The 27,804-nt window shown below is 45.1% G+C and overlaps 1 protein-coding gene across 1 annotated transcript in view; it reads left to right on the plus strand.

The window, feature by feature from the left end:
* ANOS1 (anosmin 1) overlaps positions 1-27,804 on the plus strand; it is a 210,918-nt gene that overhangs the window by 134,322 nt on the left and 48,792 nt on the right. The window contains exons 4-5 of the mRNA XM_059883913.1: positions 8,175-8,397; positions 21,198-21,382. Of these exons, the coding sequence (XP_059739896.1) occupies positions 8,175-8,397; positions 21,198-21,382 (408 nt within the window). The remainder of the gene's footprint in view (positions 1-8,174; positions 8,398-21,197; positions 21,383-27,804) is intronic.

Here is a 27,804-nt window from a genome sequence, read left to right on the forward strand (position 1 = left end):
TTTGGGTTGTTTCGTCTCAACAGGTTAATGTATTTATTTTTTATAGAAATTGTATATGAGCACTGAAACACTAGTAAAACAAACTGCACTAGAGAGTAAAACTTAACCTTCATTCCAAATTCTCAAACCTAGACAATGTATTAAAAATCAGAAACATCACTTTGCTGGCAAGGTCCATTCTAGTCAAAGCCGTGGTTTTTCCGGTAGTCATGGATGGATGTGAGAGTTGGACTATAAAGACAACTGAGCGCCTAAGAGTTGATTCTTTTGAACTATGGTTTTGGAGAAGACTCTTGAGAGTCCCTTAGACAGCAAGGAGATCCAACCAGTCCATCCTAAAGGAAATCAACCCTGAATACTCATTAGAAGGACTGATGCTGAAGCTCCAATCCTTTGGCCACCTGATGGGAAGAGCAAACTCATTTGAAAAGACCCTGATGCTGGGAAAGATTGAGGGCAGGAGAAGAAGGGGGCGACAGAGGATGAGATGGTTGGATGGCATCACTGACACCATGCACATGAGTTTGAGCAAACTGTGGGCGTTGGTGACGAACAGGGAAGTCTGGCATCCTGCAGTCAATGGGGTCGCAAAGAGTCAGACACGACTGGGCGACTCAACAACAACTACCGTCTGGAAATAGCCGTGATTACCTGCACAGAGACGTTAACCATAGCAAAACTGTCTTTAGAAATTCCTGCTTAAAAGGTTGACCCTTGGCAGGCCTCTGGAAACTTAAGAATTGGAGGGAGGGCTTTGCACCCACCCCTCACTGATAAGAGGGGCTCGCCCTTCCTAAACTGTTGGCCCCTGTTCCCTTCTGGGAGTCTGGATTGTGGTCCATGCTGGGCAGGAGGAACCTCAGTGACCAGCCTCCCAGAAGAATTTTGGGTCTCAGGTCTGCCCCCAGAACTTCTCTGGATGACGGCATTCCACACGTGCTGTTAGAACTCATGGCTGGACGGACTGAGTGCGTCCTGTGTGGCTCCAGTGGGAGACTCTCCACCTCGTTTCCTCTGGACTTCTGCCCACGGGCCCTTCCCTTCTGCCTGTTTTGCTCTGGACCTTTCTACTGCAGTCCATCCATCACAGCCCTGAGTACAGGGGTCCTAAAATTAAGTTCAAGGTTTCTTGCCCCATTCCTTCTAAGCCACCAAAGTTTTAAAGACATACTCTTTTATTTTTAGTTTTATTATATCATGTTCTCTTTAAAAAAAAAACCTGTCATTCATACTTTTTTCCATTTTCAGTTCAGTTCAGTCGCTTAGTCGTGTCTTTGCGACCCCATGGACCGCAGCACGCCAGGCCTCCCTGTCCATCACCAACTCCCGGAGTTTGCTCAAACTCATGTCCGTCGGGTCGGTGATGCCATCCAACCGTCTCATCCTCTGTCGTCCCCTTCTCCTCATGCCTTCAATGTTTCCATTTTAGTTTCCCATATATGCGGATAAGAAAATGATTAGTAATTCTTTTATGCAAATTTCTGTATTTCTGGCTTTCTAAATTTGATCCTGTCTGGGTGTCTTTTAAAAGACACCATTTTCTTTGAGATTATTCATGACAGATTCTGCCTTCTGTTATACCTGAAGTCCAAATTGATTTGTACGAACTCGTTTTCTCACATAATATATATGTGCATACTAAGTCACTTCAGTCGTGTCCAATTCTTTGTGACCTCATGGACTGTAGCCCACCAGGCTCCTCTGTCCATGGAATTCTCCAGGTAAGAATACTGGAGTGGGTTGCCAGGCCCTCCTCCAGGGGATCTTCCCAACCCAGGAATCGAATCCACATCTCTTCGGGTCTCCTACATTGGCAGGCGGGTATTTGCCACTAGCACCACCTGGGGAGCCCTACGTATACATATGTATTATATGCTTTTTTTTGGAGGGGTGCTGTGCTAGCCAGTCTACTCTTTATTTCTGTTAATTGTGGAACAGCTGGATTTTACCACTGCATAGTTTTGCAAGAAAGACTCATGAGTGTTATATCCTCCGAGTCTTTATGTCTTTGAGAATATTTCTGTCACATGTATATTTAAATAACAGTTGAGCTCGTTTATTGTTTTATATTCTTTAGTATTTATATATATTTGATATTATATAGTATATATAGTATTATTTTATATTCTTTAGTATTATATACTATTATATATTCCTAATATATATATAGTTATATATTATATACATATTTAGTATTATATATTTTTCTACTGGCTTCACACATTACATCTGATAGAGAGAAATTAACCTAAGAGAAAGGTTATTTTCCCCATCGTAATCAACTTGCCTGTTCTGTCTGCATGCCTGAAAAATTATATTTCTATTGTTGAAGTTCAATATTGGAAGCTGTATCTCAGTGTTGCTCATTCTTGTCAGTATTCCTGGACTATAACTGCTGTTTTGGTTTACATATGTATGATTTATGTGTGTGTGCCTGTGTTCAATAGTATCCAACTCTTTTGCGGCCCCATGGACTGTAGCCCGCCAGGCTCCTCTGACCATGGGATTTCCCAGGCAAGAATACTGGAATGGGTAGCCATTCCCTCTCTAGGAGGTCTTCCCATCCAGGGAGGGAACCCAGGTCTCCTGCATTGGAAGGGGGATTCTTTATCATTAATGCCGCCTGGAAAGCCCCATGTATGAGGTACATGCATCTGGGTATGTGTGTGTGGATATAGACATGCGCATATTTATGTGTGCCTGTATATGTGCATTTTCCCTCTCTGCGCTTGTCTTTGGTATTTCCGGAGTGTTGGAAACCCCCAGATAATCCTAGCAGGGAAGCACGTTTAGAGCCCCTGCCTTAGTCACCTTTTAATTTTACCCTGAGATACGGAGCACCCCTGAGATAAAACTTGGCTGCCCCCCACGCTTCCTTGTGTGCAATTTGGGGTAAATTGCAGCCTACCTGAGGGTCTCATCCGCCAAGTGAAAATAATCCTGCTTGTGGGGTCTGGGGAGGCATAGAAGTGGGGGTGAGGGTCTGGGAGACCCTCAGCAGTTGTCAGAGGTTGACCCACCATGGAAGGTCCGTCAGCTCATCATTGGTGAGGACGTGGGGAGATGGCGGTGGTGACGGTGGAGAACTCATTTCAGGGGGCCCACGCTGAAGCTGCCTGTGTGTGTGTGTGTGTGTGTGTGTGTGTGTGTGTGTTGGCTGGAGCAAGGAGAGAACCCCTTGGCCCCTTGCTCTCTGCAAAGGCTGTGTACTTAAGACCTGGCTCATGTGCAATTTTGGTGAACTTGGCCAAATACCAAATGCAGAGTTTTCTAGGGAGAAAGTGTGTGCAGGTGTGTGTTAGTCTCTCTGTCGTGTCCAACTCTTTGAGACCGCATGGACTATAGCCCGCCTGGCTCCTCCGTCCATGGGATTCTCCAGGCAAGAATACTGGAGTGTGTTGCCGTTTCCTTCTCCAGAGGAACTTCCCGAACCAGGGATCGAACCCTGGTCTCCTACATCGACAGCAGTCTTTACCATTTGAGCTACAGGGGAGTCAGGGAGAAACTGAGACCTCCTATTTAGGTGATTTCTTGCCCATGGGCTTATTTTACTGAATTTGATGTGTTTGTGTTCATTGTCCCATGATTTCCACACTAATTATTTTAACGTACGGTAATGGCGACCCACTCCAGTATTCTTGCCTGGAGTAATTCCAAGGGCAGAGGAGCCTGGCGGGCTACAGCCCATGGGGTCGCAAAGAGTCGGACACGACTTAGCGGCTACCCCACCACGACCACCATCTTGCATTGTACAACAAAATGAAGATAACGGTGTGTTTTTAAAAAGCACCCAAGAACCATCAGCTGCCGTTGTTAGGGTTTCATTTTCGTTTCACCATTGGCCATAAGAAAGTTGATCTTAGCTTGTTGTGCAGGTTGGGTACTGAAAACAACTTTAGTTCTGAGCTAAGAGATGGGGTTGTAGGAGAGATTTATAAGAGTCGATTAATATTCTAAAGAGTATTGATTAAAGTAGAAGTATTTTCCCCTTAATCCAGTGCATCCCATGGCGTTTCCCCCGAGTGCACTGCTTTTCTGAGCCTTTCTTTGAATGTATTGGACTTCCCTGGTGGCTCAGCTGGTAAAGAATCTGGCTGCCATGCAGGAGACCTGGGTTTGCTCTCGTTGTGCGGAAGATCCCCTGGAGAAGGGAATGGCAACCCACTGCAGTATTCTTGCCTGGAGGATTCCATGGACAGAGGAGCCTGGCTACAGTCTACTGGGTCACAAAGAGTTGGGCACGACTGAGCGACTAACACTGACATGTTTTCTTACTCCGACATCATTTTCTGTCACCCGTAAGCATTTTTGTCCTTATTCCACTGAACTCATCAGTTCTTACTAAGTGATGATGAAAGACGTGGGAAGAGACCTCTTGCACAGACGCCAAATGTTCTCTCCTTTGCGTTCAGACCAATAATATTTTTCAACCGAATCCAAGAGGATTATCCAAGATGATTGACAGAGAACGTCAAAATTTGCCTTCAGTGCGTGTTAACAGTGGAACCATTAAGTAGAATGCCTCTGAAAGGTTACTAAATCCACGGATGTGTGAGACTGTCTTCATGTAAGTTCAAAGACTACAGATGGTTTCTTAGAAATTCCAAGGGGGCCCAGTTCCCTCCTTAGAGGTCTCAGGGCCAGGCCTCCTAGGCGGGGCACGTTGGAGACTTGTGGGTGGTCATATCACTGGGGAAGCTACTCTTGCTGTGGCCTCTGTAGCATTTTGGTCAGAATAACAGAAGAATCTGGAAATGTTACACAGGAAATCTGTAGCAGTGGGGAAACAAAAGAGACATCCGTGGGTCCAGTCCTGTTGATTATCTGGTGTGACCCACTCTGCACAGCATTGTCCGTTTGTCTGTATGCACAGTCTCTTGTAATTCTCATCATCTCATCTGCAACATGACAAGCTCAGGGATCAGTCTAGAAAACTCCAGCGCAGACAGGAACTTTCCCAACTTCTTTCCATGCACCTCAAAACAATCACCCTCCCCCAAAATCACGTTTGTGAAACCCTCACGAAAAGGAGATGTATTTAATTGTATGGAACAGCCCTCACATCCACTGGAAGATCCAAATTATTGTACAAATCATGGTCATTTGGAGAAGGGAATGACAACCCACTCTTGTATTCCTGCCTGGATAATCCCATGGACAGAGGAGCCTACAGTCCACAGGGTTTTAAAGAGTCAGACATGCCTGAGCAACTAACACACTCAGATGAATCAAAGAGAATGAAATAAAAAGACTGATAAGACCATAAACTTGAATTTAGATGACACACTCAAAACGTTGTTTTCATATATTTGTTTTGTTTTAAAAAGAATGTTGTTAAGGGTTTCTCACGGTGACTACACTCTGAAGCAATTGATGGAACAATAGTTCACATAGTAACTGTAGAGACTTAACTCACTAATTAGCAAATAGTCCTGTCATCCCCTTGTATTAGGGCTTCCATAGTGGCTCAGATGGTAAAGAACCTGCCTGCCGATGCAGAAGATGTAAGAGATGCAGGTTCGATCCCTGGGTCGGGAAGATCCCCTGGAGGAGGGAGTAGCAACCCACTCCAGGATTCTCCAGGATGCTTGGAGAATCCCCATGGACAGAGGAGCCTGGTGGGCTGCAGTCCATGGGGAAGGAAATGACAACCCACTCTAGTGTTCTTGCCTGGAGAATCCCCATGGACAGAGGAGCCTGGTGGGCTGCAGTCCATGGAGTCGCGAAGAGTCGGTAGGGATTGAGCGCCTAACACTTTCACTTCATGGTCATTCTGCTTTCGCTCTCAGTGGGAACCAACGTTCCAGGTCTGTCTCTGCTCCTGTGTTTGTTTTTGACTTTGACCTGTTAGCTCGGCGAGTAAACTAGCAACAGGAGGAGACATCTCTGTTTTTCTGTCTCGCTTCAAGGGCATGGTGGTCGGCACATGGGTGATTAGAGTCACGTGGACAGAGAGCTCTTTCTTTGTTTTCTGATTCCAAGTTACACCTCGTTTTCATATGTGAACAAGTTTGCACTCAGTTGATTTGATTATACCATAATACACACTTAAGTCCCTGTGATTGCTAACTTAGCCAGCAGTAAACGCTTGCCAGCTTGAATAAAATCATTTCTGCTTGCAAAGCTCAGCCTGTGCTGCAGGGGCCTGCGATTTGGGTAACTTTAGGGCTTTCTTTCAACCCATGTAATGTATACACATTGCTGAAAGAGGAAAGTTGACCAGCACTCCACAATTGTTCCCGATCCTTTAGCATGCTTCCTCAATTCCTTAGATTTGGACTGGAATTTACAACTTTTTCAAAAGCCAGTGAAGTAAAACAGATCTCGAAAGTAAGAGAACAGTGAGCTGTGAAACTGAGTAAGAAAAGCCTTAAGAACTGATAATGCTTTAAATGTTTTACAAAGTTTTTTTTAATTATCTACAGATTTATGCTACTTCAGTATTGAAAATGTAGCCTTTTTTCTGTCTTACCTGGATAGTTCTTGAGCTGAGACGCGATTTTAATCCAATCAGATCATATTATTTTCAAATTTTACACATGACTGTTGTCGCTGTTCAGTCGCTAACAGTTGTGTCCGACTCTATATGTAATTATTAACAATCAATTGTATTGACGTCTACAATTTGAATTCAAACCTTGGGACTGAACTTTTTCCACCTAGTACCTCCAGTGTTCCACTTTTTGTATTAAAGAGTGTGAAATTTCCCCCTGGTATTTGTCAGAGGACTGATGGCATGTACATAAAATTTGTACTTTAAATTTACAGGGTCGGGACTCAGAATGTATTAACTATGATCTGTGGATGTGTGTGTGTCATTGATGTGTATCTGTTGCGTCTAATATAAAGTTACAGTTCATGGCTCATACTTCTTTAGAAAATCAACATATCATTTCTTTGAGGCTTCCCTGGTGGCTCACACAGTAAAGAATCTGCCTGCAGTGCAGCAGACCTGGGTTCGATCCCTGGGTCGGGAAGATCCCGTGGAGAAGGGAATGGCAACCCACTCCAGTATTCTGACCTGGAGAATTCCATGGACAGAGGAGCCTGGTGGGCTACAGTCCATGGGGTTGCAAAGAGTCAGACATGACTGAGAGGGAAAGAAAGCAAGTACATTTATTTTGTAAACAATTCAAGGAAAAATCTGATGGAGCAAGATTCTTCTTTCCTTCCCTACCCACATGCAGATACAAATACGCACATCCCTCCTCTTTTTCCATTTTGACAGTATTGATGATGAAATTTGTTTACATTCCACTCTTTCCAGAAAGGACTTGAGATAGCTTTTTAAATTCTAAAATATATTCTGTATATGAAAATAGGAGTTTACATAAAAGATACTTTATGGGATGATCATCACTTTTATAAAAGGAGTAACTATAGTTTCTTTTTATTTTTTATTGATCTTTTTCTTTCTATTGTGGTATAGTCGATTAACAGTGTTGTGATAGCTTCAAGTTGGACAGCAAAGGGACTCAGTCAAACATATGCATGTATCCATCCTACTTCAAATGCTCTTCCCATCCAAGCTGACACATAACAGCAGAGTTCCCTTTGCTGTACAATAAGTCTTTGTTACTTATTCATTTTAAATACAGCAGTGTGTCCATGTCCATCCTAAACTCCCTGACTATCCCTTCCCCCATCCTTCCTCCTGGGAACCATAAGGTTATTACAGAGTATTGAGCAGAGATCCCTGTGCTGTCCAGCAGGTCCTTGTGGGTTCTCTGTGTTCAATAGTGTTCAGTACAACAGTGTGTTCATGTCATCCCAAACTCCCTAACTATCCCTTCTCCCCATCCTTCCCCCAACCCAGCAACCGTAAGTTCACATCTAAGTCTCTGCATCTACTTCTGTTTTGTACATAAGTTCATTTGTATCATTTCTTTTTAGATTCTTCACATAGGGAGTGTCATACAATGATTCCGCATCTCTGCCTGACTCACTTCACCCAGTATGACAATCTCTAGGTCCATCCACGTTGGTGCAGATGACACGACTTCATTCTTTTCAATAGCAGTGTAATATTCCATTGCATATATGTGCCACATCCACTTTATCTATCCCTCTGTTGAAGGACATTGAAGTTGCTTCAGAATTTTGACCTGACTCTCCGAAGTCGTGGACATCAGACCCCATGAGTCTTTAATTTAAGGATTTCTGTTCTCTCACAGTCTCTGTTCCCCAAGAAGAATTACGAGTGTGTGACCAGCTGTGAGTTCCTCAAGTACATCCTGTCGGTGAAGCAGGGAGACTGCCCCTCCCCAGAGAAGGCCAGCGGGTTCGCCGCCGCCTGCGTGGAAAGCTGCGACGCGGACGATGAGTGCTCTGGGGTTAAGAAGTGCTGTTCCAATGGCTGCGGGCATACCTGCCAGGTGCCCAAGACTCTGTACAAAGGTGAGGAGCAGGGCAGAGCCGGGGTGAAGGGGCCTGCAGCCTCACAGCGACTTGTGTGTGCGCGTGGGAGAGGGTGTCAGTCAAAGACGTGACGATGGCCAGGAAACACGGAGCTGCAGGAAAAAATAACCTGCGTCACACAAACATCTGAAAATTTGTGAACTCACATTGTGGTGCAGTGAATCGTCCATGTGAACACTTATCCATGTATTAACTGAAGTACGGTTGATTTACAATATTGGTTTCCTGCGGACAGCCTCGTGACTCAATATAACACCATTGAGTGTAATAATAATAGAATAGAATAAAAATGATAAAATATATTGTATTTTAATTTAATCAAATATATCATAGTACAATATATTATATTTAATATAATAAAGTATATTTTAATATTATAAATATATATTAAAATATAATACTCTTCCTTCACCCTTGGCTTCCCTGGTGGCTCAGACCGTAAAGCATCTGTCTACACTGCGGGAGACCTGGGTTTGAGCCCTGGGTTGGGAAGATCCCCTGGAGAAGGAAATGGCAATCCACTCCAGGACTATTGCCTGGAGAATCTCATGGACAGAGGAGCCTGGTAGGCTACAGGCCATGGGGTTGCAAAAAGTCAGACACAACTCATAAAATATAAATATAATAAAGTATATTATATTTAATGTAATAGATATAATAAATACATTTTAATAGAATGACTATATAGTAAATATAATGATAAACATTACATTATAAAATACACATATAATAAAATATATTTTAATATATAGTATATATAATAAAATATAATAGAATGAATACATATTAAAATATAATAATAAACATAAATATAATGAATATTTATGTGTTTGTAAATATAATAAAATAATGAAATACATAATAAAATAAATGTAATAAAAATTTATATATAAATATATATAATAAAATATGTAAATACATATATAATAAAAATCATTATACTCCAGTTAAAGTTATTATCAGGACTTCCCTGGCAGTCCAGTAGTCAAGACTTCATCTTCCAATGGAGGGCATGCGGTTTGATCCCTGGTCTAGGAGCTAACATTCCACTCGTGGTGAAAAAAGCCAAAACAGAAAGCAGAAGCAATGGTGTAACAAATTCAATGATTACTTTCAAAATGGTCCACATAAAATAAAAACTCTTTAAAAAGTAATGGCTATGTTGTATGAATCCTGCCGAAATTGACTATGTAGGAAGGCCATCATCAATTCAGGGACTTTATGGTGTGTTTTTCTCGAAAGTGAGTAAACCACCGAGGCTCTACTGGCTTCCTAGGAGTAAATGTGTTTAGATCTTTGGAAAATAGGCTAGGGGTGGCACCCTTGAAAAAGCCATAATGCACGCGTGAGTATTGTGGTTTTTCTGTTTGCGTTATCCAAGAAGAGAGGTGTGTTTGCTAGACAGTGCCATACTGACGGAAGTAAGTCAGACATAGAAGGAGAATGTCCTTACATATGGAATCTAAAAATGATACAGATGAACTTACTGAACAGACACAGACTCACAGACTTAGAGGAGGAACTTATGGTTGCTAGGGAGGAAGGAAGGGGGAAGGGATAGTCAGGGAGTTTGGGATGGACACACGGCTGTGTTTAACATGGAGAACCCACATGGACCTGCTGTTTAGCACAGGGAACTCTGCTCAATATCCTGTAATAACCTTATGGTCACCAGGGGGAAGGATGGGAGAAGGGATAGTCAGGGAGTTTGGGATGGACATGGACGCACTGCTGTGTTTAACATGCAGAACCCACATGGACCTGCTGGACAGCACAGGGACCTCTGCTCAATGCTCTGTAATAACCTTAGGGTCACCAGGGCGAAGGATGGGGGAAGGGATAGTTAGGGAGTCTGGGATGGACATGGACACACTGCTTTGTTTAACATGGAGAACCAGCAAGGACCTGCTGGACAGCACAGGGAACTCTGCTCAATGTCATGTGGCAGCCTGGATGGGAGGGGAGTTTGTGATAGAAAAGATGCATGTGTACGAATGGCCGAGTCCCTTTGCTGTCCGCCTGAAACCATGACAACAGTGTTAATTGGCCTATATACCCCAATACAAAATAAAAAATTTAAAGTTAGAAAAAAAAAAAAAAGAAGGGTGTTTGCAGGGACTTTTAGTATTTTTAATAATATCTTGAGATCCTGGGCTTTCCTGGTGGCTCAGCTGGTAAAGAATCCGCCTGCAGTGCTGGAGACCTAGGCTCGATCCCAGGGTCGGGAAGATTGGGAAAAGAGAAAGGCAACCCACTCTGGTATTCTGGCCTGGAGAATTCCAAGGACTGCATAGTCCATGGGGTCACAAAGATTCAGACATGACTGAGCGACTTTCACTTTCACTTGAGATCCTAGATGGTAAGATTGCCCTCTTCCAAAAGACCGGGATGAGGCTTGTCAAACAATTTAGCTGAAGTAACACTTTGCCTTCACAGGCAGTTTCTAGGGCACTTGACTCCTGTATGCTAAGTGTTACTTGACTCTGTGCAAACGTGACCAACTTCTTTCATGCCAAACCGATGGTATTGTGTTGTGCACAAGTCTTGGACGCCACCAAAGTATACTCTGAGAGATGTAGCATTTGGTTACTTTTTGGAGTGTGATTTGAAGAGAAAAACAGAATTACTTGGCATTATGCCTTACAAGCAGAAAGAGAAATCTCTCTTGCTTTGTCACTTTGACTGTCACACATCAAGTTGATACTGTTGCACTGCTGGTTTTGAATTCAGTGCTTGCTGAGCATTTTCCCGAGTCCTTACTTACATTTTCAGAAGTCCACTGTTAGACTTATAACAACTCAGGTGTCCCAGAAGCCACATAGCTGCACCGCATTCCTCCAGCTTCCTGTTGGAAACATTCTTATCTGAAGTCTGTATAATCCATCTCATTTTCCATTTTTCTCACCCTAAGATCCTTGGAAACCTGGCATAGTTACTATCTCAAATTCAAAATAATTGCTGTTTTCTCTTTCTTAACAGACTGACATTTCTTTAATCGATCTGAGTTTTATTATTTCCACGCTTTTTATTATAAACCACAAAGAATGAGTTCTGCCAAAATCTCTCACCACTTAAGTTTTTAACAGTCTACTCTTAGGAAACCTTTTCTGTTATCAGAGATCATTTGCTATTTAACTATTTGCATTTACCATAAAAATAGGATGCTATTAGGAGGATTGTTGAAAACCCATTTGCAAAACCTTTTTTGTTTTAAAAGTAAGGTGGTTAAAAGAGGCTCTATAAATTATGCTTTTTGTGTGAAAGCAGTGAAGAGTCGCTGTGAATTTCAAGTATGCCTGGTTCACCGAGAATAAGGGGAATATTCCAGAGAGGGCCAGCATAAATGATTAACAATTAAAAGATACCCGCGATTTATTATTTTTTTTATATTTTTTTATTTATGGGTGTGTCCTGTCTTAGTTAACAGCATGCAGGATCTTTAGTTGCAGTGCACAGGCTCCTTATTGCAGTATGTGGGTTCTCCCTTGCTGTGGCGTGTGGTTTCCCGAGCTTGTGGGGGCTCTGTATAGTTTGTGGGACCCGGGTCTCTCTTGTTGAGGCACCCGGGCTCAGTACTTGTAGAACATATGGGCTTCTTAGTTCATCCACTGGATGCGGAATCTTAGTTCCCCGACCAGGAACTGAAGCTGCAACCCCCTGCGCTGACTGCAAAGCGGACTCTCCACCAATGGAACCACCAGGGAAGTCCCAGGACGCTTGCACTTGAACCTTCACATGATGCGTTTTTTTCCAGGGCTGAAGTCCCCTGTCTGCTACCAGTAACTCTGGACGTGGATGTTTATGGAGAAAGGGCATTCACAGAGAGCCAACCATCAAGACCATAAACAGGCTCTGTTGACTTGCAAGTGATTTTGGCATAATGAGCATAAGGATAATAGAGGATTATTTGGGGGGAAAAAAAATCTAAGTACACATAGAGAGATTTTCCCTTCTCTCTGAAGCATATATCTGTACACATATGTCCTCCTTCTTAAACTTCCCACCCCTCCAGGTCATCACAGAGCACCGAGCTGAGTTCCCTGCACTGTACACCAGCTTCCCACTAACTATCTGTGTTACACACGGTCGTGTATATATGTCAGTGTATATATCATGTGTATATGTCAGTGGTACTCTCTCTGGTCGCCCCACGCTCCCCTTCCCACACAATGTCCACAAGTTCTTTCTCTATGGCTGAGTCTCTCTTCCTGCCCTGCAAACAGGTTCCTCTGTACCATTTTTTCTAGACTCTGCATACATGCATTGATATGATCCAGCAGTCCCACTTCTGGGCATATACCTTGAGAAAACCATAATTCTAAATAACACACGCACCCCAGTATTCACTGCAGCCCTGTTTACAATAACCAGGACACGGAAGCGACCTGAATGTCCGTCAGTAGATGAAGGGATAAAGACATGGCCCATGGATGTTGCTGTTGTTTTAGTCACTAAATCGTGTCCAGCTCTTTTGTGACCCCATAGACTGCTGCCCGCCAGGCTCCTCCATCCATGGGATTCTCCAGGCAAGAATACCAGAGTGGGTTGCCATTCCCTTTTCGAGGGGATGTTCCCAACCCAGGGATCAAATCCATGTCTCCTGCATTGATGGGCAGATTCTTTACCACTGAGCCGCCTGGGAAGCCCGTGACGCCTATATACAATGAAATACTGCTCAGACATAAAGAGGAACAAAATGGTTTCATTTGTAGTGATGTAGTGATGTGTAGTGATGTATAACTCTTGTTATACAGAGTGAAGTAGGTCAGAAAAAGACAAGTATTGTATGAAAGTTAAAGTCACTCACTCGTGTCTGACTCTTTGCGACCCCCATGGACTATACAGTCCATGGAATTCTCCAGGCCAGAATACTGCAGTGGGTAGCCGTTCCCTTCTCCAGTGGATCTTCCCAACCCAGGGATGGAACCCGGGTCTCCCGCATTGCAGGCGGGTTCTTTGCCAGCTGAGCCACCAGGGAAGCCCGAGAATACTAGAGTGGGTAGCCTATCCATTCTCCAGTGGATCTTCCCGACCCAGGAATTGAACCGGGGTCTCCTGCATTGCAGGCGGATTCTTTACCAACTGAGCTATCAGGAAAGCTCAAGTATTGTATATTAGCACAAATATGTGGGATACAGAACAGTGGTTCTGAAGTGCAGACTTTTTCCTCAAGAAGAACACGCTCCAACACGAGTTGAGCTCGACCAGTCCCACTGTTAGCCCCGCAGCGCCGAGGCTGAGGTTGCGGGCCTCTCTGGGGCGATCTGGTGGTTGACATCATACACACCTCCAGGGCCTAATCCCACCTGCCCAGCTGTCCTGTCATCTCTATTGTGACTGTCCAGCTACTATAAGAGGGCCCTCAACTTCAAGCTGTCTTTGGGCACCCCTGTATTATTATATTATAGGTCGGTTAAAAGATACATCGGGATCACTTAGGTTAAATCTAATACCATCACTAATTAACCAGTCGTTTTAGGCTAATAAAGAACATGGAGCTTTTTTTCTCTGAAGGTAATTTTTAGCTAATTTCTGGAGTTGTAGGAATGGCTGCCCACTCCAGTATTCTTGCCAGGACAATCCCATGGACAGAGGAGCCTGGAGGGGTAGAGTCCATGGGGTCACAGAGTCGGACGTGACTGAACGACTAACGACTAACACTTTCTACTTTCAGTATTTAAATGAGACATGAAGCATATACCTTGTGAAGGGCTTCCCTGATGGCATAGACAGTAAAGAATCTACCTGCAATGCAGGAGACCTAGGTTCAATCCCTGAGTTGGGAAGATCCCCTGGAGAAAGGCATGGCAACCAACTCCAGTATCCTTGCCTGGAGAATCCCATGGACAGAGGAGCCTGGCGGGCTACAGTCCACAGGGTCACAAAGAGTCGGACACAACTGAGCAACTAGCACACACACACACACACACACACACACACACACACACACACGTGAAGAACCAGACACTCCTGGACAGACCTGTAAGGTCTTCAATTTCCGTTTGTTCATTGTTAACTTACTGAAGTGTCAATCTCATAGGGAATCCCAAAAAGCATTTTTCTTTGTTTATAAATATTTTTTTACTGCACTGGGTCTTTGTCTGTTTGCCAGGCTTTCTCTAGTTGCTGCAGTCGGGGCTACTCTCTTAATTCCAGTGGTTTCTCTTGCTGTGGTGCATGGGCTCAGTTGCTCCCTGGCACATGGGAATCTTCCAGGACCAGGGATCGAATCCATGCCTCCTAGACTGCCAGGCAGATTCTTCACCACTGAGCCTCCAGGCAAAGCCCACAAAGCATTTTCTTAATGTCTTCCCCAGGTTGAGTTCTAAAGGGTCAGCTCAGTCTACAAGTATGGATCCCTGTTCGCTCGGTGAATATTGACCATCGGTTAGAACTCCGGGAGTTGGTGATGGACAAGGAGGCCTGGTGTGCTGCAGTTCATGGGGTCGCAAAGAGTCGGACACGACTGAGTGACTGAACTGAACTGAACTAGGAGTTACTAGGATTGCACTGACGTTCAGAACCGAAGCACACAGCCTCTGCCCAGCCCAGCAGTGAACTCATGGAGGTGGTCACTCACACACACTTGCTGTTTAAGTGGACCACTCACTTTCGAAACTTTTGCCATTAACTGATATGGGCCAACCACTGCCCTAATTTTTTTCCTCTTTCTCTCTTATGGGGCTAAGGAAAAATTATAAAAATTCATGGAAACACATATATCCTTTCTGCGCAGTCCATGTGTCTAGGAGATGCGGGCTGACCTCATAACTTCAGAGGCTTCATACGCCGGAAACCTGACTTTTTAGAAACACGGTATGTTTTGAAAATATGGTCCACGGAGTGACCCGTTACCCTGGGGCATGTAACTTGGGGTAGTGCTGTGAGAACTGTCCTTGGCTGACGCCTCACGTTACCTCTGCAGGCTGGTATTGGGGTTTGACACGAAGGAAAAAACAGCAGTGAGGTTTTCCTTCACCCTTCAAGTAAGGCTGTTACAAGTCTCGAAGACTTGACAGTGTTACGCTGGGTGAACCAGGCCCTGTCTCTGAAACATGAGCCTTTGTGAGGCTGTGGGATGTTCACAAGCTGACCTTCTGCGGGTGACTCACAAGCTCTCGTTTGTTGGGGTTCTCCTTTGATTCCCCCCTAGTTTAGTTCTCGTTTACTTAACAGCTTTGTCAAACTGTCCTCTGTCTAGAGGTCTTGCTTTCTTAATTTACTGCCTCTCTTGATGCCCATGGCTCCCCTGATAGCTCAGTTGGTAAAGAATCCACCTGCAATGAAGAAGACCCCGGTTCGATTCCTGGGCTGGGAAGATCCCCTTGGAGAAGAGATAGGCTACTCACTCCAGTATTCTTGGACTTTCACTATGGCTCAGCTGCTAAAGAAGCTGCCTGCAATGAGAAGACCTGGGTTCCATCCCTGGGTCGGGAAGATCCCCTGGAGAAGGGAAAGGCTACCCACTGCAGTATTCTGGCCTGGAGAATTCCATGGACCGTATAGACCACGGGGTCGCAAACAGTCGGACACGACTGAGCGACCTTAACTTTCACTTTTCACTTTCCTGACGCCCAGCTGCGGCGGTCAGTTTGGGCAGGGAAAGAGAAACGCTGAACTTCTCTTCCAGACAGAAAAATGCCAGGCAGCCGTGGCCTTCAGTTTTATAGGTGGCCGAGACCCAGGGCTCATCTTTAGCGGGTGCTAACCTGCAATCAATCGCGTTATCAGTTGGTTTCTTTTCAAAAGGGGCTGATGACGCCACTGCTTTAGTATTTCCGTGAACCTGTCAGTATTTGAAATTTGTAAACGTCAGGATTTTCGAGGTGGACCACTTTTCACAAAGTGATGACTCGCATTTTGAATACAGTGACCGCATGCCCTCATGTGATAGGAACCCAGATGCCTTGAGTATAGCTGTCTTTATGAGAGACGCTGCTGCTGCTGCTGCTGCTAAGTGAGAGACGTTATGCAGTGACTAATTAATGACTCACTGGAACTCTGTATCTTCGTGCACTTGCACACCTGGACTTGTGACAAGTCCTTTTATTAACACTCAACACGGGTGATTTGCAACTGCCGACTGCCAGCCTTCGTTGATTTTTCCATCAGTCTGTTTTGAACATTTTTTTTTGAAGTGTTGGGTTTCCATGCCTTAGACTTGCTACGCTTTCAAGAAACACCCCCATATATTGCAGGATGCTACACCATAGCGTTCTGACATTTTTGACGGAATCGTTTACATTTCAGATGACGAAGTTGTTTGAAACCAATAAAGAAAGATGGTAGTCATTTACATAATGAAAACCACTCTGAGGACAGATCTCTGTCCTCTGTTCCGGGGATGCCTTCAGGAGGCTGGGGGAGCTCGCAAGAATGAGACTCCTGGAAGGGGCAACGGTGGGGGCCGGGCCCCATCTGCACACAATTAACAGCCCAGAGGGTGCAGTTCCTCCCAATCAGGGCAGCCAGCTGACCCTAATGCAGACCAGATGGACCATTTCTTCACGTGCAAATGGCGAGATCATTGCCCATCAGAATGAAGGAGATACTTAAGGGAAGGAATTTGAGTTGACAGCTCCGTGATGCTCAGTCATGTGGTGTGGAGGCCCATGGCAGTCAGATGACATTCATGACCGAGGCCTCAAAGCATGCGGGTGTGGGGGCGGGGGTCCCCCGGCTGAGTTCAGGGTACTTCAGCGCTGGGCCAGTTACTGGAGCTGCATTTCCCCTAGAGGATTCTCCGTGGAGGGCCAAGGAGAAGGGCGGGTTTGCAGTCTCCGGCAGTGCTCTGTGAGGTTAGGAACCTAACGAGCCATCTTCTGTCACTTTAAAAAAAAAATGAATGTATTGTTAATTGGGGGATCATCGCTTTGCAGTGTCGTGTTGGTTTCTGCCATACAACAAGACTCAGCCCTACATGTATATATAACATGTATATATATACAATACAATACATATATATATATGTGTGTGTGTGTGTGTGTGTAGATATACATAAAGCAAAGTACACCCTAAAGGAAATCAGTCCTGAATACTCATTGGAAGGCCTGACGCTGAAGCTGAAACTCCAATTCTTTGGCCACCTGATGCGAAGAACTGACTTACTGGGAAAGACCCTGATGCTGGGAAAGCTTGAGGGCGGGAGGAGAAGGGGACGGCAGAGGATGAGATGGTTGGATGGCATCACCGACTCGATGGACATGAGTTTGAGCAGGCTCCAGGAGTTGGTGATGGATGGGGAGGCCTGGCTCGCTGCAGTCCATGGGATCACAAAGAGTCGGACACGACTGAGCGAGTAACACTTAGACTTTAACCGTTTTCCTAGATTCCACATACATGTGTTAATGTACAATCTTTATCATTCTCTTTCTGATTTACTTGTATTAACAGGCTCTCGTTTCATCCATCTCACTAGAACTAGAGTCAAATTCATTTTTATGGCTGAACAGTATCCCACCGTTTGTATGTAACACAACCTCTTTATCTGCCTGTCTGTCGATGGAAACACAGTAGCTTCCACGGCTTAGCTATTGTCATGAACAACTGGGGTACCTGTGTCTTTTTCAGCTGTAGCTTTCTGAGGGTATATGCCTGCTGATAGGATTGCTGGTTCGTATGGAAGGACTGATGTTGGCCTTCTGACCCTTTGGCCACCTGATGCGAAGAGCTGACTCGTTGGAAAAGACCCTGATGCTGGCAAAGATTGAAGGCGGGGGGAGAAGGGGATGACAGAGGATGAGATGGGTGGATGGCATCACCGACTCGATGGACATGAGTTTGAGTAAACTCCGTTCTCACCAACAGTGCAGTGGGGTTCCCTTTTTCTCCACACCCTCTCCAGCATTCATTGTTTGTAGATTTTTTTTTTTTTTGGTGCTTAGCCTTGCTCTGTTTAAAGAGGAAATAAAGGAATGTTTGAGTCCCAAGACCTTGATGGCGGAGGGAGACGTGAGCTCCTTGAATAGATATGATCCCAGAGGAGGTGGCAGTGAACGCCTGCGATGATTCCTCTCTGAGACTCTCAAGCGGAGATTTTTACCCCTGTTGCCATGTCTTCCTCCTAATTCTTCCTGAGAGAAGAATAAAGAAGTGGGCTGCTACTACTTTTCCAGGCGTATTCCTGAGAGGATAACGCAGTGGGCTAGGCCCTTTCTTCAGTGAACAGTTCCACACCATTTGCTTCTGCAGAGTGCTCCTTATGGGGCATTGGTTGGGGGGCTGAGGAGGGTGGAGGAGAACCCAGTTCTTGACACACACACACACACACACACACACACACACCCCTGGAGCTTGAGCTTCATAGGGAAGATAAGACATTCAGAGAGCTGGCTGTGTTCAGAGGCACTTGAATGCCTGTGTCGATGGTCACAGGTTCAACGTGGAATGGCAGAGCAAGGAATGGAGCCCTGCACTTCTAGCTGGAGGTTGAGGGAAGGTGGCTGAGAAGGCGGTGGCATCTGGACTGAGCCTGGACATATTCCAGAGTCTATGTCAGAAAACGAAAGGCAAGAGATTTCAGAACGAAGGAGACCGTGTGACCAGACCATAGCAGTAGGGAGCGCCTGGCAGTGTGGTCTGGGGAAGCCGGGTGTCGAAAGCAGGCTGTGTATTATTTCTCTTTAGTGGTTCCGTCTTGTCCAACTCTCTGCAACTCCGTGGACTGTAGCCCGCCAGGCTCCTCCGTCCATGGGATTCTCCAGGCAAGGATACTGGAGTCGATTGGCAGCCCGCACTCTTTGACTCCTGCAAGCTGCGGCTAAGACCCAACACAGCTGGAAATGAATAAACATTAGTAAATGGTATTTTTTTCATGTACACCTGTGGCCGATTTCATGTCGATGTGTTGGCAGAAACCCCCACAATACTGTAATTAGCCTCCAATTAAAATCAATTAATTAAAAAAAAATCAGTGAGCTTTTGAGCAGATACAGACGTGGTGCGTTTTAATCACCCAGCTCCATCCAGATCAGTGATGAACGGCTTTAGAATTTCCCACCATAAGAAGACCTCAGCGTGAATTCAGATCAGAATGAGATGAGTTGGAATTTCAGCCATGCCGCTAACCTGCGTCAGAACTTCTCTGTGGTTTGTAGCCTTCCCTCTGCTGAGACTGAAGACATGGAAAGCAGAATGCAGCGCTCCGAACTCACCGTTTCAAATGAGGCATCAGCGCTCTAGGTGAACGCTTATCCTCAGTGCAGAACAGCTTTACGGGCAGCTGGTGTTCTTGGTTTGAGCATCAGGGTGCCCTGCACTCTAGCTAAATTCGGTCAGTTCCATCAATTTCTTTGGAATTATGAATTTGTTCTAAGTTCCCCTTTCCATCATGGCTGCTATTTTGAACCGTGGTTCTTACATCTTTGGGTTACCAGGCAACTTGCTCGCTCCATTGTGGGGAGAGAGAAATCAAAATGATGAAGTATGTTCCGACGAGCCACCTGTGAGGGACTGTTTTTGAAGCCAGGCACTCACCCGTGCCAAAACCCAAACATTATTAATTCATCTTTTTTTTTCCCCCCAATTTTAAACAGCAAGTCAGCAGGGAGAGTCCCAGCAATCACTTGGGGAAATCCACGAGTCTTGTGGTTCAGAAACCATTCCTGTATGCTTTGACCACATGAGAGCATTGGGCTTTATAATGTTTTCCTTAAAAGGAAAACTCACTCGGACGGAGAGGAGAGGAAACTCGGGAACCATGTCATAAGGACCCTGAGATAGAGCAGCAGGGGCAGAGCATGTTACGTGGAGAAGGACTTGAGACTCCTAATGACTGTCGTCTCTGGTGGATTCCGTGTTAGGCTGCCATGTGCAGCTTGCTGTGTACATGCGTGCTCAGTCATGTCCAACTCCCTGTGACCCCGTGGACTGCAGCCCGCCAGGCTCCTCTGTCCATGGGATTCTCCAGGCAAGAATGCTGGAGTGGGTTGCCATGCCCCCCTCCATTGGATCCGCCCAACCCAGAGATCAAACCAGGGTGTCCTGCGTCTCCTGCATTGCAGGCAGATTCTTTACCACTGGAGTCATCAGGGAAACTGTTTATGACCATGTCAAGACCTAATTCCACCTGATCACTTATGCGTTAGAAAATGGGAATTCTATCAGCTTTTCATTACAAACCAAATTGAACCCACTTGGGGTTCAGAAAGACACCTGGCACATAGTAAATATTAGGTATTTCTCTTCCCCTTGCAAAAGGTTCCATCTGCCCATTTGTCAAGTTTTAACTTCAACAGGAGTGCTTTCTAACACTGCCATCTATAAAGTTCTTGCACTTTTTCTTTCATTTGAAAAAATGTACATAAAAGAACTGCTCTGAGGTTATGGCTCAGATGGTAAAGAATCTGCCTGCAATGTGGAAAACCTGGGTTCGATCTCTGCTTCAGGAAGATCCCCTGGAGAAGGGAATGACAACCCACTCCAGTACTCTTGCCCAGAGAACCCCAGGGACAGAGAAGCTTGGCAGGCTACCATTCTTGGGGGTCACCAAGAGTCAGACACAGCTAAGTGACTAACCCTTGAGGTTACTGGGGAGACAAAACCTTGTTCAGGGTCAAGAATCAATTTAGACCCTATAAAACAGTGGGAATGTGAAACTGAATTTGGTATCATATGATTTCAGACTGAACCCCTGATAGGGAGACGCTGCTATTAAGAAAGGAAACAGAGGGTCCTTTGTCATGAGATGAGTGTCATCTCCTCTTCAGTTCTTCTTCCTTAGCATTCACCACAGTCCACGTTGCACGCAGGCTCTTGTGACCGGAGTGGTTCTGTTCCAGGCGTCCCCCTGAAGCCCAGGAAGGAGTTGCGGTTCACGGAACTGCAGTCTGGGCAGCTGGAGGTAAAGTGGTCCTCGAAGTTCAATGTTTCCATTGAGCCCGTGATCTACGTGGTGCAGAGAAGGTGGAATTACGGGATCCATCCCAGCGAAGACGACGCCACGCACTGGCAGACCGTGGCACAGGTGAGTGCTTTGTGGGTTCTGTTTGTCTGACTCTTTGCGGCCCTGCGGACTGCAGCCCGCCAAGCTCCTCTGTCCATGGGATTTTCCAGGCAAAAATCCCGGAGTGGGTTGTCATTTCCTCCTCCAGGGGATCTTCCCAACCCAGGGATCGAACCTGGGTCTCCTAATGTCACCCTTGAGGTGACATCTCCTGCACACCTACACAGAGAAGGTTAACGTGCTGTAGCTTGCTCAAAATAGCCTGAGCGTGCAAGTCACTTAAACCGCTGTACACACACCTCACCTCCAGCCCCCATCCCTTGGGGTGAAAGATAGGAGAAGCTCCATGGGTGTATAACCTGGTACCACGAGAAAGTGGGCTTCACGTGCTCACAATGCATGGTGAGTGAGTGAGTGAAGTCACTCAGTCGTGTCCAACTCTTTGAGACCCCTATGGACTGTAGCCTACCAGGCTCCTCCATCAATGGGATTTTCCAGGTAAGAGCACTGCAGTGAGTTGCCATTTCCATCTCCAGGGATTGAACCCAGTTCTCCCACATTGTATGCAGACACTTTACCGTCTGACCCTCCAGGGAAGTGCCAATGCATGGTGTAGCGACATAATTCTCCTTTTCAGAAGATCCATTGACTTACTCGTGGCTGTGCTGGGTCCCTGTTAGGACATTTGGGCTTCCCCTCATTGCAGCAAACAGGGGTTCCTCTTCACTGTGGAGTGAGGGCTTCTCATTGTGGTGGCTTCTAGAACACGCCTCTAGAACTCAGGCTCAGAAGTTGTGGCCCACAGACTTCCTTGCTCCAAGCACTGTGGCATCTCCCCAGAGCAGGGATCCAAGTGGTGTCCCCTGCATTTCAAGGGGGGTTCTTAAAGCACTGGATCACCAGGGAAGCCATTTTCCGATGCGTGTTCACATTCATTTCCTCCAAGAACTGCACTTAAGCCTTGAGATACATGGAGAACCCGCTAGACTGAGGGAAATGCAACAGCCGAAGGACTTGCCAACCTGCCATGTCTTGACGTCTTCTACCGTATTGCTCCTGAAACGTTGTTGCCGAACCATGAAAGATGGTGGGATTCTTGGCCTCCAGAGGAGAAGAATTCGATATGGGGCCAGAGACGAGGCTTGATTGCTCAGAGCTTTTGTGTCATAAAGTTTTATTAAAGTATAAAAGAGATCGAGAAAGCTTGTGACATAGACATCAGAAGGGGGATCGGAAAGAGTGCCCCCTCGCTAGTGTGAGCAATGGAGTTACATACTTTTTAATAACTTATTACCGTGAATCAAAAGAATGTCTGGAGGTTATAAAGACCTTCCTAGACCCACTCCCATAATTGACATTTTAAGATAAGAGGATTAGCCAGAAGGTTTTTTTCCAGAAACTGTCCTCAAACAGGATACATCATTGTTATATAATCCTAAGGGATGTAGAAGGAAAAAAAGTTTGTCCTTTCCTCCTCCTTGAGAATTCCAGACCCCTGTCTCCTTGGGGACCCCCGGACTTCTTATCAACCTACCTAGGATTTGACTCTCTCACTCCCACGTTTAAGCTTTCATTCCGCACAGGAGTTGAGTGGCTGAACGAAGAATCCTGTCACCAGACTGCTTGGTGGGAAGCAGCGGGCAGATCTCGAATCTTCCCTGAGTACTTTTAACTCCCCAAACAATGGGCCACCGGATGGTACCCCTCCTGGGGGTCATCTCCCCAGTGCTGAGGAAAGAATAAATGATCAGTATGAAATCCCTTCATGCTTTTCAACAAGAAAACATGCCTTCCCCACATGTCGGTCTATAAGGAAATCTCTGCTGATGTTTGTAAGACCGTGTTTCTCCAAAGACGAGATTCCCTTGATTTTTTTTTTTTTTTTTTTCTTTTTCAGTACATGTAAACTACAGTGCAACACTCAGGTGTTTGAAAGAAAAATGTCATCCCTTTCTCATCAGGAGTGTCTCAGAGAGGATAAACATGAGAGTAATTTAAAGACCTCAAAAGCAATGAGAAATGTGATGTTAAAATGATTTTTTTTTTAAAAATTGGAGGATAACATGCAACGTTGTGTTAGTTTCTGCCGTATGACAAAGTGAATCAATCACAAGTGTACAATATCCCTTCCACCTTGACCCTTCCACCCCTCTCTTCTGTCCCTCTAGGTCATCACAGAGAAGTGGGCTAAGCTCCTTGTGGTACACGGCAGGTTCTTGCTAGCTTTCTATCTCACACATAAAGTAGTGCATACAGTCGGTGCTGTTAGTGTGCATAATCATCGCTACTTGCTGAATTTGTCCCACTCCCTCCTTCCCCTTCTGTGTCCACATGTCCATTCTCTACGTCTCTGTGTCTTTCTTCCCTGCAAATAGGTTTGTCAGTACCCTTTTTTGAGGTTCCATATATATGCACTAATATTCTACATTTATTTTTTTCTCTCTCTGCCTTATTTGACTCTGTATAATAGGCTCTTGGTGTATCCGCCTCATTACAACTGACTCAGATTCGTTCCTTTTTTATGGCTGAGTAATATTCCGTTGCATATATGTACCACATCTAAAAGAAACATCTTCAATTAGAGAAAAAAAAAAGAACTGGTCAGAAATATTTAGTAATTTTATTCCATATCTATCTTATTAAATCCTTTTGCTTTAACAAAACATGAAGATGTTCAGAATACAGCCTAAAATTATGTTTGGTTTACATGGCATTCTCCCCTAAATAGTGCTATGGTATTACTTGTAGAATTTACAAATTACCAATTTGAAGATTTATGAAAGGAACTGATGATAAGACTTTCTCTCTCATATTCTCTTTCTTAGAGAGAGGAAAGACCTCTATCATTTTTATTATTATTGCTGTTTTCACTGGTTAACTCCACACGAAATGCTTCCTTTCTGTGTCTGCTGAGAATGCTTTAGTTCCTTAAACTAAGGACTTTAGTTCCTTAAACTGAAGGCTGAAACTAGACAAAGAAGTCAATGGAAATGTTGTCTCAAATTCTGCCAGATAAGGTAGAAAGCCACGCTTGTCACCGTCTTCCTTTAAAAAAAAAATTACTTATTTTTTAAATTTAATTAGAGGCTAATTACTTTACAGTATTGTGATTTTTGCCAGACATTGAGATGAATCAGCCATGTGTACATGTGTTCCAACCAGTGTCCACGTGTTCCCCGTCCGGAATGCCCCTCCCACCCCCTCCCCACCCCATCCCTCTGGGTCATCCCAGAGCACCGGCTTTGAGTGCCCTGCTTCATGCATCAAACTTGCACTGGTCATCTGTTTCACATATGGTAATATACATGTTTCAGTGCTGTTCTCTCAAATCATCCCAGCCTCGCCTCCTGGGCATACACACTGAGGAAACCAGAATGGAAACAGACACGTGTACCCCAGTGTTCACCACAGCACTGTTTGCATAGCTAGGACACGGAAGCAACCCAGATGTCCATCGACAGACGAATGGACAACGAAGTTGTGGTACACACACACAATGGAATATTACTCAGTGATAAAAAAAAAAGAACACATTTGAGTCAGTTCTAATAAGGTGGATGAAACTGGAGCCTATTATACAGAGTGAAGTAAGTGAGAAAGAGAAACAACAATATGGTATATTAATGCATATATATGGAATTTAGAAAGACAGTAATGACGACCCTGTTTATTTATTTTAATCATGGAAGTGCTCAGCTTCTTTTGAAGCTCACGTGGCAGTCCTTTCAGTAAGTTATCACAAGCTGAGGCTTAGAAGGATTTCATTTCTGTTCTGTTGCCCAGTTTCATGCACTGAGTGTCTCGTTGAGCTCAGCTGGCACTAGGCCCAGATGACACACACAACTCAGACATTTATCCCCTGGAGTTGATAGCTTACGGTGAATGATGTTGTATTCGTGATCTCCGAAGAAGGAGATTTAGCTTTGGGACCAGGGACCAGGCTTCATTGCTCAAGAGCTTCTGTGTAGCGGAGTTTTATTAAAGTAAGACAAGAGACAGAGAAAGCTTCTGACACAGACATCAGAAGGGGGATGGAGAGTGCCCCCTCCCTAGTGTTAGCAAGGGAGCTGTATAGTTTTTAGTTATTACAATAAATCAAAAGAATGTCTCAGGGTTGCAAAAATTTTACCAGACCCACTCCCACAATTTACATTTTAGGATAACAGGATTCAGTGAAGTGAAGTCGCTCAGTCGTGTCTGACTCTTTGCAACCCCATGGACTGTAGCCTACCAGGACTCTCCATGGGATTTTCCAGGCAAGAGTACTGGAATGGGTTGCCATTTCCTTCTCCAGGGGATCTTTCCAACCCAGGGATTGAACCTAGGTCTCCCACATTGTAGGCAGACGCTTTACTGTCTGAGCCAGTAGGGAGGTCCTTAGAACTTGACAATAGAAAGATCCTACCACACCAACTCCCATAATATACATTCTAAGATATCAGGATTAGTCAGAAGGTTTTCAGGAAGGAGAAACTGTCTTCAAGCAGGATACATTATTGTTATATAATCCTTCAGTTCACTTCAGTTCAGTCGCTCAGTCGTGTCCAACTCTTTGCCACCCCATGGACTGTATGTAGCAGGCCAGGCCTCCCTGTCCATCTCCAACTCCCGGAGTTTACTCAAACTCATGTCCATCAAGTTGGTGATGCCATCCAACCATCTCATCCTCTGTCATCCCCTTCTCCTTCTGCCTTCAATCTTTCCCAGCATCAGGGTCTTTTCCAAGGAGTCAGTTCTTTGCATCAGGTGGCCAAATTATTAGAGTTTCAGCTTCCTCATCAGTCCTTCCAATGAATATTCAGGACTGATCTCCTTTAGAATGGACTAGTTGGATCTCCTTGCAGTCCAAGGGACTCTCAAGAGTCTTCTCCAACACCACAGTTCAAAAGCATCAATTCTTTGGCTCAGCTTTCTTTGTAGTCCAACTCTCACATCCATACATGACTACTGGAAAAAATATACATTCTAAGATATCAGAATTTGGACAAAATGTGGTCCAAGATATCAGGATTAGTCAGAAGTTTTCAGGAAGGAAAAACTGTCCTCAAGAAGGATACATTGTTGTTATATAATCCTTAGTACAGAGTTTAAACTGAGTTGTTTGTTGTATAATCATCAGTTCCAGGCTTAAAGGAAAAAAAAATCAACAAATGTTTTATGTGACTGCTGCTAAGTCACTTCAGTCGTGTCCGACTCTGTGCGACCCCTTAGACGGCAGCCCACCAGGCTCCACCGTCCCTGGGATTCTCCAGGCAAGAACACTGGAGTGGATTGCCATTTCCTTCTGCAATGCACGAAAGTGAAAAGTGAAAGTGAAGTCTCTCAATAAGTGTCCGACTCTTCGTGACCCCATTGACTACAGCCTACCAGGCTCCTTCGTCCATGGGATTTTCCAGGCAAGAGTACTGGAGTGGGTTGCCATTGCCTTCTCCTTTATGTGACTAAGACTAAAGAATGTAAAGAAAAAAGATGTTTGCCCTTTCCTCCTCCTTGAGAATCCCAGATCCCTATCTCCTCCTCGAGAACCCCAGATCCCTGTCTCTTCAGGGACCCCCGGACTTCTTATCCACCTGCCTAGAAAGCGACTCTCTCAGAGTCATGGCCAAGTTCTCAGGTGTGCCCTAGGACACTGTTGGAAGTGGGCATATTGCCCTGAGCTTGACCAAGCGGGGCAGTGACGATATGGTCAGGTTGCCTGTGATCTTGGGACATAACCAGAGGGACAGCAAGCCCTGTTGATGTGTCCCTGTGTCCAGTTTTCTTCTTTGCAATGTTTTATTGGACTAAGGTATATTCATACAGCCACTCCTGATGGCTCAGCTGTAAAGAACCCGCCTGCCAATTGAGCAGACCCAGGTTTGATCCCTGGTTTGGGAAGATCCCCTGGAGAAGGACATGACAACCCACTCCACTGTTCTTGCCTGGAGAATCCCATGGACAGAGGAGCCTGGAGTCTGTGGGGTCAGACATGAGTCAAACATGACTTAGTGATTAAACCACCTCCACATAGAGATCCACCAGTCCATTCTAAAGGAGATCAGTCCTGGGTGTTCATTGGAAGGACTGATGCTGAAGCTGAAACTCCAGTACTTTGGCCACCTCATGCAAAGAGTTGACTCGTTGGAAAAGACCCTGATGCTGGGAGGGATTGGGGGCAGGAGGAGAAGGGGACGACAGAGGATGAGATGGCTGGATGGCATCACTGACTTGATGGACATGAGTTTGACTAAACTCCAGGGGTTGGTGATAGACAGGGAGGCCTGGTGTGCTGTGATTCACGGGGTCGCAAAGAGTCGGATACGACTGAGCGACTGAACTGAACTGAACATAGTAACACACCTCAGCCTTCAGGAACATGAATCTGTGCGCATCTTACATGATTTACTCAAACTGAAAAAGAAAGAAAGAAAAAGCCTTGAGTTGCAATATACTTGGGGAATTTA

The sequence above is a fragment of the Bos taurus genome, chromosome X (assembly GCF_002263795.3).
Source record: "Bos taurus isolate L1 Dominette 01449 registration number 42190680 breed Hereford chromosome X, ARS-UCD2.0, whole genome shotgun sequence".
NCBI classification, from domain to species: Eukaryota; Metazoa; Chordata; class Mammalia; order Artiodactyla; family Bovidae; genus Bos; species Bos taurus.